Source organism: Condylura cristata, unplaced genomic scaffold, assembly GCF_000260355.1.
Source record: "Condylura cristata isolate star-nosed mole 26May11 unplaced genomic scaffold, ConCri1.0 scaffold00023, whole genome shotgun sequence".
Classification (NCBI taxonomy): Eukaryota; Metazoa; Chordata; class Mammalia; order Eulipotyphla; family Talpidae; genus Condylura; species Condylura cristata.
Genome location: NW_004567124.1, coordinates 17,631,182 through 17,648,494, shown reverse-complemented (window position 1 = coordinate 17,648,494; position 17,313 = coordinate 17,631,182). Strand labels below are relative to the sequence as shown.

The window sequence follows — 17,313 nt, the reverse complement described above, 5'->3', positions numbered from 1 at the left end:
GGCGGGTCAGGAGAGGTCTGCCACGCCATGTGGATCACCTCCAGGGCAGGTGGGGATCAAACTCATCCAGAAGTGGCTTTAGCTTCTTAGTGCTGTGCTTTAACCTGCTGTGTCACCGGGAGAGCCTAAACTAAACTTTTTTTTATTGCTATTTTAAATTACTATATTTGTTACTTGGAGGTGAAGTATGATTTAGCTGAAATTTTAAGTACTGTCAAAAATACTTAATTGGGGAATTAAGTATAACTCTAGTGGTTAACTCTTTTTGCATAATAAGGCTTTTGCAGATATGCTGAAAATAAACAAGACCCTGAAAAGTCTAAATGTAGAATCCAATTTCATCACTGGAGCTGGGATCCTCGCCCTGGTAGAGGCACTGAGAGAAAATGACACCTTGACAGAGATCAAGATTGACAACCAGGTGAGCTCATTCACAGAGCCCTGTGAAGGGGCATCACAGTGCAGCCTGCGAAAAGACAGAGTTCTGTGATTCAGTTTGATATTTCCTGCAAATTCTAATGCCTCTGTGTAGGGTGTGTCAAAGAGCATGTTAATTATTAAACAATGTACTGTGGAGTGGCCTAAGATGTTAAGAAGCACCTATCCCCAGCCCTAGGCTAGGCACCAAAGGAGAAAGCAAGAAGGTGGGGCCAGAGGTGTCCACAGCTACTTTGTTCCATCACCATCATCTGCTGCCCCTTCGCAGGAATCTTCACTTAATCTCCCAGCCTTGTCCTAGCTTCTCACAGGGATTATGGCTACAAGGAGAAGGCCAGTGGTCCTGCCCAGGAGGCTAGGAGGCTGCCAGAGCCGAAAGAGCAGGTCAGGGCTCTTGCAGCCTCGTGCAGGCTATAGAGCCTATTCAAAAGGCCTCCAGATTCTAAAAGATGGTGTGACTTAGGGGAGGTCACATGCAGCGTGATCACAATCCCAGCTGTGTCACAGCATTTTTCTGGTTCCCATGAGAAGCCAAAGCCTTTTCTCTGGAACCACCTCTTCCTGTGCCCTTTAGACCTCTTTTCCCAGAACCAGACTCTAGTGCCTTCATTATCGCTCTGCTGGCTTTACTGGCTCCTGCCAACAACAATTCAGCAGGTTTCTGTGCTCTGCCCTTTGGCTACAAGGGAGTGTCTCCTTGGAATTCAGTGACTCTAAAAGGTCTAGACTCTAAAGAAAGGACCCTGAAAAAGGGGACCAGAAAAAGGGAAAAACATGGAGACTTGTTCTATGAGCATTCCACTGTAGGATGGTGGAAGAGGCTGTTAAGAGGATCTCTTGGGGGCCCTCCCTGGTAGCACAACAGGTTAAATGCAGCACTATGAAGCTATCCGCAGCCACTGCAGCATGAATTCAATCCCCAGCCAGGGACCCACATGGTTTGTCTCATCTGCTGCTCCCTTCAGCAGTGTGTTTCAGTAGATCTGACTGTTATCACCATGCTGTCTCTGGTGAATCCTTTCACCACCACCCCCCCACACACACCTGTGGCCTGTACCCCAGTTCTTGTATACAAAAAAAAAAAATCTTTTAAAAAGTAAAAGACTATCTCTTAGAGGGCCCTCCCTGGTGGCACAGCACTGTGAAATGGCTGCAGCCACTTCAGTGGAGTTCACTCTCCAGGCAGGAAGGTGACCCACATGGTGTTGCAGACCTCTCCTGACCCACTTGCTTCTCCCCTCAGTAGACCTTCATCATTCCACCTGTTCTGTTCCCCAATCTGTCTCTGGTAAATCCTTTCACCGCCCCTGCACCTCTGACCTGTACCCCAGTTCTATATACATAAATAAACTCTTAAAAAAAAAAAAAAGAATATCTCTTGGGGATCTGCGAGTCTTGCTATCACCACAAAGGTGTACCATCGCCTGAATTTGATCCCCAACCAGGGGGTTAACCCACATGGCACAACCTCTCCTATTTCACCTGCTGCTCCCCTTAGCAATGTATTTCAGTGGTTCTGCCATTCTGCTCCCTACTCTGTCTCTGAGGAATCCTCTCATCACTCCCACACCTCTGCCCTATACCCCAATTCTTGTATGCATAAATAAATAAAAAAATTTTAATTGTATATGGTAAAGCAATCACAATTGCATTATAATGGTACAGAAACAGGTTTGGAAAGCAAGAGATTCCATAAACAACCAAATATTCTTGAGAATTTTGTGCCAAGTGGTGTTTCAAATCACTGAGGGAAGAATGTAGTAAAAAATGATGGGATATTAGCATATTGGAGCAAAATTAAGTCAGGTATCTATTATAAATGAATATTTAAATATTCAAATAATAAATAACAAAAGATATTTATGAAATCATAAAGCAAATAAATCAGAAGCTTCCTAAACATAATACAAAATCTAAGAGTTTGATAAATATGACCATCACATAAAGAAAAAGGTCTTTAGAGTAATCAAAAAGAAACTAAAAAGACATACTGGCTAAAGTATTTTCAGCACATTTGATAAAGTGCTGATTTCCCAATATTTAAGAAACTTAACCAAGGAAAAAATTAGGTGCCAAAGCTGGTAGAAAAATGGGCAAATGACAAAGATGGGTGATTTAAAAAAATATACAAGTGCATAATATAATTTTTTTTAAGAGAACTGGCGTGCAGGTCAGAGGTGTGAGGGGTGAAAGAATTCACCAGGGACAGAGTGGGGAGCAGATCAGATAGATCCACCAAAATACACTGCTGAGGGGAGCAGTCGGCAAGACAGGAGAGGTCTGCTGTGCCCTGTATGTTACTCCCCTGGCTGGGAATCAAACTTGCCCTGCAGTGGTTGAGAACAACTTCATAGTATTGTGCTTTAACCCTTTGCACCACCAGAGAGGGTCCATTATATAATTTATTTTTATTTATAATTCAAGAAAGACAAATTAAAGCCATTAAATCCCTACAAGTAAAATAGAAAGCTGACCAGTTGGATCGACAGAAGTGAAATAGATTGAAAATATGCCCTGATGGTTGGATAAAGAAAACAGTATTTCTAGAACAGTTAGTAGGAATACAAATTGTCACACTTTTGAAGGTAAGTCAGTAAAATTATCAAAATCTGAGACATGTTTACACTTTGACCCAGCCATTATTTGCCCTGTAGGCATACTTGCAGAAATGCCAATGCATGTACTGTGGGCAAGGGAAGTTCACTGAAGTGTTGGTTTGGCATAGTAGAAAATGAGGCGGGCCTAGCTGAATAAATTGTGACCCATCACTTCAATGGAATGCTATACAGCCACTTATAAGGTGGAGGTAAGCATGTTACTATTAAATGAAAAACAAAAACATGTCTTAGAAAAAAGATAAACTCATACCATTTGTGGCAACATGGATGGAGCTGGAAAGGATCATGCTAAGTGAAATAAGCCTAATCATATATATACATATGTGTGTGTGTGTGTGTGTATGATGGCTTCACTTTTCGGAGGAGTGGAGAGGATCCATAAAGAAAAAAGAAGTAATTATAATAAAGTAAAAATCAAAATCAAAATCAATAGGCAGCTATAAACCAGAGAAGTTCTGAAGGGGCAAGAAGGAAGTAGGATCAAATGGGAGGGAAGAGCACAGGGGACTGTGGTGATGGTGACGAGTTTTATGGTGGTGGGGATTTCATGGGGCTGTATCCGCCGTGAAAAAAAACAAAATTTTACAAAAATGAAGACTGAGGCAAAAATAATAATATTTTATAATATAATTAATAAAAATTAATAATAAAAATCAATGACAATAATTAATATAATAAAAATTAATTATAAATTTATAAATTAATAATTTTTTAAAAATCACAGGAAAAAAAGAAGAAAAATATACTAACATAAGTTGTGTGAAAAAAGGATATATGTAATGTGTATACAATTACATAGATAAATGAAAACATAGAAAATATAAATAATTTAAAAGATATATGCCATGCAAAGAAATGAAAATACTGGGGGAAGGGAACTTTATACACTTTTTTTAGTGGTTTTTTTCCTAAGCTAGCCTATACTTTTTGTTTTCATAAAACTGCTATGAAAATCATTCTATTCCTTAAATTTAATCATTTAAAGATTTGTTTTTATTTATATATACATAGAAGAACTGAAGTTTAGGTCAGTGGTGATTCAACAAAGACCGAGTGGGAAGCAGAACAGGCCGAGCTACTGCCATACACTGCCGAGGGGAGCGGAGAGGGGTGGGTGGATTCAGGAATGGTCTGCTGTGCCATGTGGGTCACCCCCCTGCCGGGGATCAACTCAGGCTGCAATGGCTGCTGATAGCTTAGTAGTGGTGAAACTCTAACCCCTGAGGCACTGGGGAGGGCCCTCCTTAAATTTAATTTTATATTTGCACACCCCCATTTTAAGTCTACTTTTATTTAATGTCTCAATTAAAAACTAAAAATCTCCCCCAACTTAAAACCTTGGTGATTTTTCTGTAGCTCACCAATCGCTTCAGTCTCTTATAGCTTTCCTGATCATGGTTCAAACCCCAGTTGGGCTGTTGAGGTCTCCTAGTGAGACAGCTGGGAGGAAAGGACCTGTTCACTGGATACTCTCTAATATTTTTGAATATGGACCCCAGGATTAAAAAGTCAGTAATTGTGTTGATTGCTGCAATGGTCACTATTAAAAATCACCTTTTGTTAAACCAGAAATATTGTAGCAAGTTGGAACAACAAATACTAGGTTTGCTTTTATGTAACATACAGAATCATCATCAGTAATTTGTCTCATCTTTTCAGTGTAGCATGCTGGCAGGTTTGGCCATTTGTCTGTTGGATTTTACTTTAAATAAGGGAGCTGATCTGAAAATGACTTTAAGGGAGAAAATAGCCCAAATGATTTTATCCCTTTCAGTTGCCTCCATCTTTTTTTTTGTCCAAGTTGCCACATATCTTACTAGCCAGGCAAGTAACTGTTTCCTCTGCCTTTCTTGCCTTCCTGTGTCTATGTTCACCTTCATAACCAGAGACAGCAGTTGGGAACCGCGGTAGAGATGGAAATTGCTCAGATGCTGGAGGAGAATTCAAGAATCCTCAAGTTTGGATATCAGTTTACCAAGCAAGGACCACGAACAAGGGTGGCCGCTGCCATCACCAAGAATAACGACCTGGGTAATGCAGCTGTAATCTGTGCTGTTACAACAGCAGGATGACCTTCCCTATTCTTGACTTCACATAGAACATCCCACAGATACCATTCCACTGCAGCTCCAGTCAGGCCTTCATCAAAGGCACATTATTACATGGCCACAGGAATCTTCATGCTCTTTTAAGTTTCCTTGTAGCATTCTTTTAAGAACTGCTTGTTTTTTTGTTCATTTGTTTGGACAGCCTTTGATTTTTTTACCCGATTTCCTTTGCTTATTTGCGAGTCCTTTACACACTTCTTACGGGAGATCATCCTGTGTTGTAAACTGCACCAGAAGCGGATACAAAAGAAATGGAAATGCCCAGTTCACTTCTGACTGACTCCTGGCTGTGCTTTTGGTCTTAGGTTATGCATATGGTCATATCACATGTGAAAGAAACTAAGCTCTAAGGAAGGTTAAACTCAGAAGTAGCCTTTTCAGTTGTTTTTGAATATGGCCCCCCAGAGTAGAAAATTCAGTAATTGAATTGATTGATCTTTAATGTTTTAATTCTCTTTAATTTTTCCTGCTGCCTACTCATTATTGAAGATCTGTGACATTTCTGCTGTTAGGATAAGGTGGACATGTGCCAGCCAGCTGCAGCATAAAAGAATGGAATAGATTAGGAAGGCTTGGTCTAGTGACATCCAGCCACCTGAAGCAGCTTAGAAACTTTAGAACTTCCAACATTCAGAACACTGGCAAGCAGTCAGCCAATACCAGGCCCAAACCCTAGTTTGAAGTTCAAGGACAGAATGTCAGACTTTGGCAGGCAAACTAGGCAAGTTTTTCCTCCTTGTAAAGTGTTGACCATGGGAGAAAGAGGGTAGATTCAGTTAGTAACAAGATGAAAAATAAGGGCTTAAACTAAGGGGTAGGTAAAAAAAGTTAGTGTCCCGTTGCCTGCCAGAAGTAGTTAACTAAGATTCTGAGGCCCAGCTAAGGTACAGCGTGAGTCTTTCAGAGGCCTGCTAGGCATAAGGCAGTGATTGCCTTTGGGGTGCAAAAGGTGAGGCACATAGGACTCTGGGGAGGGTGGAGACAGCAGTCGAAGGTACCCAGGAAAAAGCACATGACATTCACAGCTGAACAAGATGGAGGCCAAAGAAAGACAGAGTAAGAGGGATGAAGTAAATGGAGAGGCAACAGCTGTGGACAAGAGCTTTTGTTTAATTTTCTTTAGCCTAGAAAGGAGCAGGCTGAGTAGGATCCATTGGGGCAACTTTTTTCCTAATCCAGTAAATTTAGAATAGCCCCTTTCTTTGGACTGGAAGAGCCTGCAGGTGGAGATCTGGAAAACAGGAGACAGATACAGAAACTGGCAACAGGAAATCTGACTATTTCTTTGATATACAGTAACATTTTAATCTCTGAGTTTGCTCCTATATCTGAATTTTGCCTTTCTTGGAGGTTGATACATAGTTCTTAATTTAAATGAGTTTAGAAACTTTGGAACTTCTGTTTGTAGCTCCTCTTCCTCTTGGTCAAGCCATTATCAGATTTAGTGGATTGTAACTATGTCTTCCTGGGGAGTTAAAGCCTACTGGTGATTGGGTGGCGTAGAAACTGAGAAAATGTACTGTGAATAAGTGACCTTGAAAATAATTAGATGTTCACTGTTGTGTGGGTCTATTCTACACCTACTCTTTAAAAGTGGTAAGATTCTAACATTCAAGTTTCCGGGTAGCTATATTTCTATGTAAATTCCATAAGCCATTGGATTTGTATATCATTTCTATTGATTGTCATGGGTCATTAAATAATGCTGTTTAAGATAACTTGTCACCTCAAATGTGTAGGATTACTGATCTGTGTGATTATGTTGTCCTTAAATCTTTGGGATTTAAGGAATATCCTTTAGTTTGTCTCTTAAAAGCTTTCCTTTTTTTCTTTTTCTCTTACCTAGTCCGTAAAAAGCGAGTTGAAGGAGACCGAAGGTAAACATCTACATGAAGAGGCGAAATTTCACCATGGCAGCCATTCAGAATGAAACAAATAAAAATTCTCCTCCTTCTCCATCGGGACCATTTTATTAAAGGTTACTGATTTCCGTTAACCACACAACTAATATTAACTACTATTCTTTTTTAGCACCACTTATTTACCTTAGATTTTTTAATATATATGATTATTTTATTTGTCTGTGGCACCCATGGCAACTTACCCATAGACTCATGCAGATCCCAGTGGGTGGCAGCAATCAAACCACTTTCTCATTGGGTTGTCTTGCTTTCTTAGATGGACTTTAACCACTGAAAGTAATCTGATATTTCGATGTGTTTGTAACTGTGATTATGATAGAGGCCTCTCTCTGTTTACATGCCCAGCTTTGAGTTAGGCTCCAGGTATCAGAAGTGTTCAGCTGACTACAAATGAAGTTAGCATTGCCAATGTTTTCATGGGTGAGAAAATGTGACCAACTTATCACAAATTCTCCCTTAGTTTCAAAAGATTACTAAGTGTGCTAGACCCAGCTGATTGAAGATCAATGGTGTCATCTTCAAAAAAAGCAAGGCAACATTATACGTCAATAGAGCATTAGCAAATAAGTATAAAATATTTATTAACCCATGAATATAGCCTCATGTTGGACTCACAGCTAGCAAGATGAATTAACCTACCTACCTTTACTAATTATTCAACCTATTCAATCTTTTACATCACTCCATTATCCATTATGGGGATAATTTTTTAAAATCTGCTTTTAAGTTTTCCAGATACGATGGAAAATTTTTAAATTTTAGTGAGAGGAGACTTTTAAAACAGTAAATTCCTAAATAAAACATTGATAATTATACCTTAATCAAGGTTGTTTCATATACTTATGGTTGCATTTTCTGGGAAATTTTGAGCAGCATTAATTGTTTTATCTTTAGTGTAACAAGATCATAGTGTGAACCATGAATACTGACGTGAATTATACAAATATTTTTGTCTACATGGCATGATCCATCCAGACATTTGCAAACATCAAGAGAAAAAATGTGAATTATCACTTATTCAGAGATTTGTCATCTCAAGACTAAAACCTGTGAAAGTATAACTGAGACGGTTGCCTGGAGGTATGCAGTAATCTTTTCATCTTGCTGTGTAACAGTGCAATGCTGAACTGTGGAAACATGCAGCCTTTGGCTCAAGCTCTAAGCCTTTGATAACTGTTAGTGCCCCAGGTTGTAATTGTGGTGCTCTGACACTGCCTTAGGCATCTCTCCTCCCCTTCCTCCTCTCCTCCTCCCTTCACTGTTCTCTGTTATTTGGAGGAGTCTTCCTATTGGTGACACAGCTCATGCTGGTAACACGTGGAGCTAAAGAGTTTCCCTACTCAGGCAGAAGGTGGACCCAGTTTGGAATTTGTTTAATAATTGAGTCAGTCATACTAGTAAAACAAGCTAATACATAATAATGTATTTGTCCAGTTAGTGATAAAGCACATGGAAACTGTTTAGGATATTATCTTTTAAAAATTGGGCCATTACCTATGTAGTTATAAGTGCCCATATCTGTATACCTGACATCCTTCAAAAACAGTTTGTTTTCTTGAGGATATTTTACATCTTGAGGGGACTAATAAGCAGAGCATGTTAACATTTTTTGAACCCTAAAAATTCTGTAATAGGTGTTTAACTACACATGCTAAATTCCCTTTCCTCTTACTCATTTAGGTGTGGTATGTTGGAGCCAGTTTATACAGGCTAACCAGTTATTAAATTTTCCAGAGTTTGGCAAAATACAGCCATTGTTAAAAATGAAGTGACATGCATTTAAAATTAAATAGATTATATTAAAAACAAACTAATTCCCCAAAATACATTTTACTATAATCTTTGTTGAGAATTATTTACATCTGTTGTTTCTAAGTAACAGAAATGCTTTATAATGGTGTACTATTATACAGTTCTTTTCACCTCAGAAATTCCATGCTTCTAGTTGTAGTTTGAAATTGGCAATAGTGAAAATATTTATACCAAGAAAATTAGCAAATGTTATACAGCCAGGTTCTCCCCTCTACCTCAAGTTGCTAGTTAAAAGACTTTGAACAGCACACCACTGGATGAAATGTATACAGGGTTTTTTTGTTTGTTTAAGTATGTTTTGGTTACCTTGTTGCCAAAGAGTAGAACATTCCTGTTATCTCTCTTTATTCTGTCCCTAGATTTACTGCAGATAAGTTTCAGTACTGAGTCTCTACTCTACTCCTCTAAGTAATTATTTTCCTTTCTTTTGCATTCACTTTCTTATCTTCACCCTTAAGAAATCTTGAATCCCACTAAGTGTCCCCTGCAGCCCCAAGGTGCTGTGGACTGGAGCCTAAAGCAATTCCTGACAAACCTAGCAGAAATTAAGGAAAAAAATCAAAATTTGTTAGTGACTGTGCTATAGTTGTTGATAGTATTAAAGCAAGATAATGGAATTTTATAAATCACATCATTGTTTTTAGCTTGTAAAATATTTGGATCACATATACTAGCCTATGAAATCAGATATTTATTACTAATTAGTTTATGAAATCAGATATTTATTACTAATTAGTTTTTCTTATCATTACCAATGTTTTTATAGTAGCTTGAAAGGAGACATTTCCATGAATATTCACATATTAAAAAAAAATAGCCACCAGGAGATTTTTTTTGAGAGACTATATATCATTTCATTAACTTAAGACTTCATCTTTCCATCTGCCCAAAACCTGTTAAATAGAAGCGCTTTCATAATCATGAGCATTTTTAACCCCTTACCATCCATCTTGGTGGGGCTTCGTATATATATAATGTTTTTATGTGTATGCATTTTGCCAAATAGTATGTCTAGATGTTTGGCACCGTCTAGACATCTAGAGGGAGATCATTTCTCCCCAAACCATCTCCTTTCTCCTTTTAGACTTATTCAGGCCCATGTTAAGTGTAAAGTCATTAACCTGGACTTACATACTCCTGTGACCAACACCTACCACAGCACATGTGGAAGATGGTAAATTCTGGAGGTTTAGGAATTATATAATTAGTCCACATTACATCTCTCTGTCTGCCTGTAGTAAGTACATAATGGAAACTATTTTATTCACATCAGCGTAATTAAATCCCTTCCTTTCTCTTGCTAGAACATAATGTTAATAAATAGGGTGTGTGTATCTGTGTGCATATGTGTGTGTGTGTGTCTGTCTGTCTATATTTCTGTATTGCCAAATTTCTCAGTAAGTATTTGGCTACATCTGGACAACTGATTGAAGGGAGATGCTCTCTCCCTAGCTCCATTTCCCTTGTCCTATTTAGAGTTGCTGTAGGCCCAGGTTAAAGTGAAATCACTCCCTGGAGTTTGCGGTTTAGGTCACCAACCACCAAATTTCACAGCATGTAGACAAGATAGCTCTTAAGGAATAAATATTAGAAGCCTGGAACTCATTTCATTATTCTAGATCAAAGCTCTCCATATGCCTAAAGTATGTAAGTGGACGCTCTTTCATCTTCATGGATATGAATAAGCCCCTCCCATCTGTGTAGGGCCTATTGTATATAAACATTGTATATAAAAATCACCAAATACTATATGAAAGTATTTGGCTACATCTGGACAACTGATTGAAGGGAGATGCTATCTCCCAGTCCCTCTTCCCTTCCCTCCCCTCAAAGTTGCTGGGGGCCTGGGTTAGACAGAGCATCACTAACCTCCAGGGACACCTGCAACAAACCCATCTTCGAGCATGCAGTTCATCTGACAATAAAAGCCCATCAGCATTGAAAACTCAGCAATCATCGCAATGCCTATACTTCTCAAACAATTTCCCTAAGGGAAGCCTGGCTCATGAGACCAAAAACAAAACAAAAATAAACAAAAAAATAGCTGCTTCTCTTTGAGGGAAATGTGGCCCCTGGTAGGGTGCCTCATCAGGGAAACCAGTGTGCTCAGAATAACTGCCATGAGAACATGTCAGATACTCAAAGTTGCAGCCAGTGTTCAACATCAGCATGCTTTTAAATGTGAGATAGCTCTTTAAAATGTCTGACAGAGTTTACGGATCTTTCCTTTTGTAATGGCTGATGTCCTATAGGTACTCTGAAAGAGACAAGGAAGGATAGGAACTCTGGATTATTATAATGTGATGTGTATTTCTGGATTTGGGGGTAGAGTGCCTTTTATGCAAGTAGCATCAGCAAAAATGGACAGTGAGGTGGTATGTTGTGAATCCCAAGTTCTGTGGGGTATTTCTGGAGCTGGGTTCTAAGTTCTGATCCTGAAACTTCCTTCTTCCATGATTGACACAAAGATAGATAGCTATCTTCACTTTAATAAGCAGAGGACTAACAGGAAATGGTATAGTGCTATCTTCCAGCAGCAGTTTCCCTAATGGCTTCTCATTTCAAATATCCTTGCCACTTATCCCCTCCTCAAGGGTAAATGATGGAGACACATGTTTAAAAAAAAATAAGGTTTGGAAATGCTTGGGAACATCAAGCTCAGCCATCTGGATAAAAAATTATATGATCAGGCTCCTAATATTACAAACTGGAGAGAGAGAGGGATCCAGGACTTTAAATGTATTCATTGTTTCCTTGTTCCCAGCTCTAAATCAGATAAGATTTGTTTTGTGTTTTAGGAGTTTAATAAAGTGTAAGGGCAGAGAAATGAGGAAGGAAGTTGGAAATTAAAAGTTTGATTTGCTTAAGGGCATAAGTAAGCTCGACTCAGTTTACCTCTTTCCTAAATGCCTCTAATAGTAGTGATTGAACATTCAGTAGATGGATGAGGAGTTCCAAGATTTACATTTATAACATGACTTGAATATTGTTCTAGGAAGACCAGCAGTTAACCCAGTTAGGCAAAGCATTGTTGACTTAAAGGAGATTAGACTTTTCTCTGATACTTTCTGTGGTAGTTATTCTGAGCATGTTGGCTCTGCTAGTTGGTATGGTGGAAGAGCACCATACTACAAATTTGGAGAATGACTCCTAATCCCATCACCAACACTTAGCAGGTATATGATCATGGGCAATTCATTCAATTGCCTGACAATTATAGAATATATAGGGGGAAGAGCACTGGATTTGGAGTCAAGAAACCTGGATACTTGGCTCCACACTTTCTTAGCTGGGAGACTTTGGGGTCAAGCCACTTAGTCTCTCAAGCCTAAGATTCTTCAGCTATAGAATGGGAGTAATATCTTCACTAACTACCTCACAGAGTTGTGGTGAGAATATAATCAGATGGTTGGATAAAAACACTACTAGAAAGGGCTGTACAATAGTTGGAGATCATTTTTACTATCTAGTCACTAATATTTTTCACTGCCTCTTAAATTGGTTTTGCTTCTGACCAACAGTTAAATTACATCTTCCATATCTCTTCATGTATGGGGAATTGAAGCATAGATATAATGTAGGGAACTGGAATTATTTTACTTTCAACATAGAGGTGGGTGAGGTTGGTGGAATGGTGGATGTTATATACCAGTGATGTATGTGCTAGACATGTACATTTTCCTGGGTCACTTTGGAAGGTAACTAGGGACATGGCCAGGACCCTTGCAGAGAGCCTAAGACTGGATACCGGCGGCACTTCTCCCCCCACCCTTCCCAGCTCTGTCACCACTGGGGGTCGGCGGGAGGGCAGGCTATGATGTGAGGTGTGATTAGCAGCCTAGGGAAGAAGTTTGTCCTTAGAGCTCCAGCAGCTGTGTAACAGGCCTCAGCTTTATAATGAAGGGGAGAACACACCACTTAGAAGATCAGTTCTCCCGATAGCAGCTGCCTTGTTATCACCAGCAACCTTAGCCTTGATCAGTATTATTTTCTGCTAAGAAAGATATTGAAGCTTGAACTTTCACAGCACTTTTATAAGCACTTGGAGGAAGGGACTGTCTCATCATTATTCGTATCTTCAGTAGCATCTCGTAAGGTGCCTTGTATATAGTAGGTGCTTAATAAATGTTGTTTGAATTGAGTTGTCGTCCACCCCACAAGAATTATGCTCCATCTGCCACCATGTGATATTTTTGGAAAACCACTCTGATCTGGATGTCAGTTGTATTAGACCTTGGGCCCAAGTCCCTTCTAATTCTGAGACTTTGCAGTCCTGTGATTCATGTGTTTTCCTCATTTCTGATCTGGTAAGTCTCTGATCTGTCTCTGTTCAAGAGAAAACTCCATTTCTCTTCAGGAGTCTGAACATTCCACAGACAGACTTACTTGTTCCTGTTCAGTGGTTTTTGCTGTCTTCAGAATAGTTCTGGGTGAACTATTTAGAAGTATATAATACTTTCTCCTCAAATACAGTGGAGGAGAGGAGGAGACCGAGCACATTCTACTCAGTGTATTTTCATAGGCTTTTGTTTAAACTTTGTATGTAAGTGTGTGTGTACATGTGTGTTTCTGAGCACATATGGACTGGATGATTCAGAGTAGGCCATCAGAAGTGCACTTTGCAGTTGCAAGAGACTGACCCCGGATTAAAACTTTCCCTTGGATTATCCTAAATGTGGGCAGAAAGGAATTAGTCATGTGGTGACATGATATGGATAGAAAAAGTGCTGATTTAGAAAATTTTAGTTTAGTACCAAATGTTGCCAGAGACAATCTGTAGCTAGGGGAGAAGTTCCTCTGACCTGAAATTATTATCTCTGACACTTTGGTTTTAAAGAAAAAACTCACTATATTCATGGCATAATATTAATATTATAATTAAACCTTTGTCTTAATTGTTTCATCTATTCAAAGAAAAAAAAAGATTTTTCATTGTATTAAAAATGTTAAATATTTGCATGCCACCAATCTGTAGTATCTTACAAGTTTAGATGCCTGAAATGTGACCTTATGTGTACCTGTATTGTTTTGAAGAGAACAATGGAAATAGTACTTTGTAAACTATTTAACCTTCAGTTGGCAACATTTACTTGGCTAAATCTGTTGAAAAATCCAGTTTCATTTTTCACTTTAAAACTTTTAAATCAAAGGTAGATATTTATTATATTCACTTAGGAATTAAGGACCAGCTTGTCTTTTAAATGTGAATTTGAACATTGTGTGAGAAATAAATGTGTAATAAAGTAAAAATGTATGAAGAGTGAAATACTTCTACACTAGTAGTTAAAATGGGCTTCATCTGGCACAGTAGTTGCATCGTTTGACCCTTTGGGATTAGCCAGATCTGATACGAAGGTAATGTAAACTGTTCTTATTAACCAAGTCATTCTGCTTTCAAAGATATATTCATTTGTGTCTGGAATGAAATTTCTAAGTAAATATGAAGAAAGCATCAGAAATTAATAAATTCCTTTTAAGATGAAAGTAACGACTGATTTAATTTGGTAACATTTAGACCCACTGTCTCTTTTAAAAAAATGGCTGGAAAAAAATAAAATAAATGATTCTTTATTTACCACATTCTTATCTTAGATGATTACATTTACAGAAAGGACTATAAAGGCCCTGGTATGAATATATGAAGTAGTTAGACCACCAGGAGCAACCAGATAGAGAAAGGAGAACTTGTTAAAGTGAAAGTGCACATATACTCAGCTAACATTTGTTAAAATAAATGGGAGCTAGAATACAAATAATGGAAATGGGGTCATTGTTGTGCTTTGAATTTTTATGTTAATTTTGCATTTACTATTTTTTTTTAAGCTATGCTGGGATTCATAACCCAGAACACTAAAAATAATAATTACATTATAAAGGTTCACCCTGGAAAAACAAGAAAACCTATTCTTCCTGCCTTCCTACTGAACTCTGCTCTAACTCTGTTACTTAGACTGATAAGGAGGTACAACTAAGACACAAAGAAGCCTATATCTAATTTCTGTGTTTGTTGTTTCACACCCTCTCCCGGACAAGGAAGTACAATACTTATTGTGTCTAAAGGCTTTTCTCTTCCGGTCTATGGGACCGTAGTGAAGAGGAGTTAGGAGTGTGCATTTTGGGTTAAACTTGCCTAATTCACATCTCACTTCTGTTACTTGTATGATTTTGTATGGATCACTAGCTTCAGTTTATTCTGTAGAATAGAACTTAGCCATATTTCACATACTACTCTCACAAGGAGTAATGTGTAGATACTTAGGGCATTGTCTGGTGTGTAGAAGGCACTTAGTTAGCCATTAGTACTGTAAATTCTAACCTAAATAAATATATATAGATACTAATGCCAACAAAATTCTCCATTTTGTGTTGACAGTGTCAGAAATTTAAATGGGACTGAATCTTACTTATTTTTGTGTTGCCATTCTGGCAGCAGGGCCTCCCGCATCACTCCAAGAATTGGATATAAATATGATAGCGCTGACTCAGGAGTTCCTCTCTGTTCAGCTCCTCCTGACTTCCCTGGCATTCCAACTTGTTTGCACTTGCTCTGCTTACTGGGCGCCCTCCTTGGGATTGAGCAATCTGGCTTCAAGGGTGACTCCTTGACTACTCAGTGTAGTATGTGTCAGACTTATCTCTGCCATGACCCACCCTCTCTCAGTTTGATCATTTAACCTTTCCCTGTTGGCTATAAGAAGTGGTGCCCCATACTACCTCTCTGCCAACCTATTTCCCAGTGCCAAAAGTCAGGAAATCGTCCAGATAGATGCCCACAGTTCCTGATGTCACAGAACCTCTGTAGAAACTAGATATGTGTGCTTAAATGAAGCTGTGCTATATCTTGGATTATAATGCCCAACATAAAAGAGATGATGTAGGAAAATCAGACCAGTACATGACTCAAAAAGGTGTGGTGGTGGGGATTCTCCAAATTGTAGAGCAATTACTTAGCAATCTTAAGCCAACGTTTAGAAAAGTATATAATCCAGTGTAGTGCTTTGCAATCATTCTGAAGTAAAGTAGTAATCTCCTACAGTATGTACAGATTCACTTAGAGTAACTGATAGGATGATAGGAAATCATGAACAGTCCAAAAACACACTGTTTGGATTTTGGCAAGACTTTTGATTCAGATGTCCTCTGCTTAACAGTGCAATAATAAATGACAAGTTGAAACAGATTTTTACTCAATTATAACTAAAAGGTAATGATGGGCCTCCCTGGTGGCTAAGGGGTTAAGTCTCAGCACTATGAAGTTATCTGCAGCCACAACAGCATGAGTTCCATCTCCAGCTAGGGAGGTGACCCACATGGTGCAGCAGACCCCTTCTGTCTCACCTGCTGCCCCCCTCAGCAGTGTATTTCAGTAGATCTGCCTGTTCTGCTCCTCACTCTGTCTCTGGTGAATCTGTCAACCTCCCCTGCCCCCGCACCTCTGGCCTACACCCCAGCTCTTGTATGCATAAATAAATAAACCTTTAAAAAATAAAAGTATCAACTACAAAAGATAAAATGAGAAAAAAGTTAGAACTTAATAGCCTAACTGAAAGCTTAACTGTCAATAAGAAGTGGAATGTGCCTATCTTGAAGTTAGGTCTATCTTAAGTGACATTGGCAAAGCGTCTTGGTATTTGGCCAAAAATCTGCTCTTTGGCCTGGGCTTTAGGACTCAGCTTTTGGAATGTCTACTTTAATATTATTGAACTTTGGCACAGTTTGGATTTATGTATTTATGAGTGTTACCCTTATATCTATAATTAGTCAGCAGTATCACTCGTCAGAATAAAAGTATGTCATTTAGATGTGCCACTATCACTTAAATATTCTTTTATATTTAGGCAGGTGTTCTGTGTAATCTGAGTGAATACCTATTGTTGAAATTCTATGAAAGTGTAATATATATTGATTACTAAAAAGTAAAATGCTATTGTAATTGTTCATTGTGAAAGGTATATGCTAAAATTAATTTCAAATAAATGAAAACAATCTAAAATTATTAAGGTCTTTCAAGTAGATAATTAGGAAAGGAGGCTGAAAGTTATACAGAGAATGTATTAGCTAGATAACTTAGGATAATCAGTATATATTTTTAAGTCAATAAATTTGCAAAGCTATAACATTCATGTAGAGGGCCCTCCCTGGCACACAGCGGGTTGGGTGCTGCTGCACTGCGAAGCTAAGCCAAGCCGTGGCTGCTTCAGTGCGAGTTCAATCCCTGCCCTGGAGGTGACCCACATGGCACAGCAGACTTCTCCTGTCTCGCCCACTGCTGCCCTCAGCAGTGTACCTTGTCCATCTGCCTATTCTGCTCCCCACTCTGTCTCTAGTGAGTCCTCTCACCCCCTGCCCTCTGGCTTATACTCCAGTTCTGTGTATATAAATACATAAAAATCTTTAAAAATAAATAAAATTAAT

The 17,313-nt window shown here is 38.7% G+C and overlaps 1 protein-coding gene across 1 annotated transcript in view; it reads left to right on the top strand.

The window, feature by feature from the left end:
- TMOD2 (tropomodulin 2 (neuronal)) overlaps positions 1 to 7,286 on the top strand; it is a 32,659-nt gene extending 25,373 nt beyond the window's left edge. The window contains exons 7-9 of the mRNA XM_004687787.2: positions 278 to 421; positions 4,943 to 5,087; positions 7,011 to 7,286. Coding sequence (XP_004687844.1) covers positions 278 to 421; positions 4,943 to 5,087; positions 7,011 to 7,045 — 324 coding nt within the window. The 3' untranslated portion in view covers positions 7,046 to 7,286. The remainder of the gene's footprint in view (positions 1 to 277; positions 422 to 4,942; positions 5,088 to 7,010) is intronic.
- Positions 7,287 to 17,313: the final 10,027 nt, after the last annotated feature.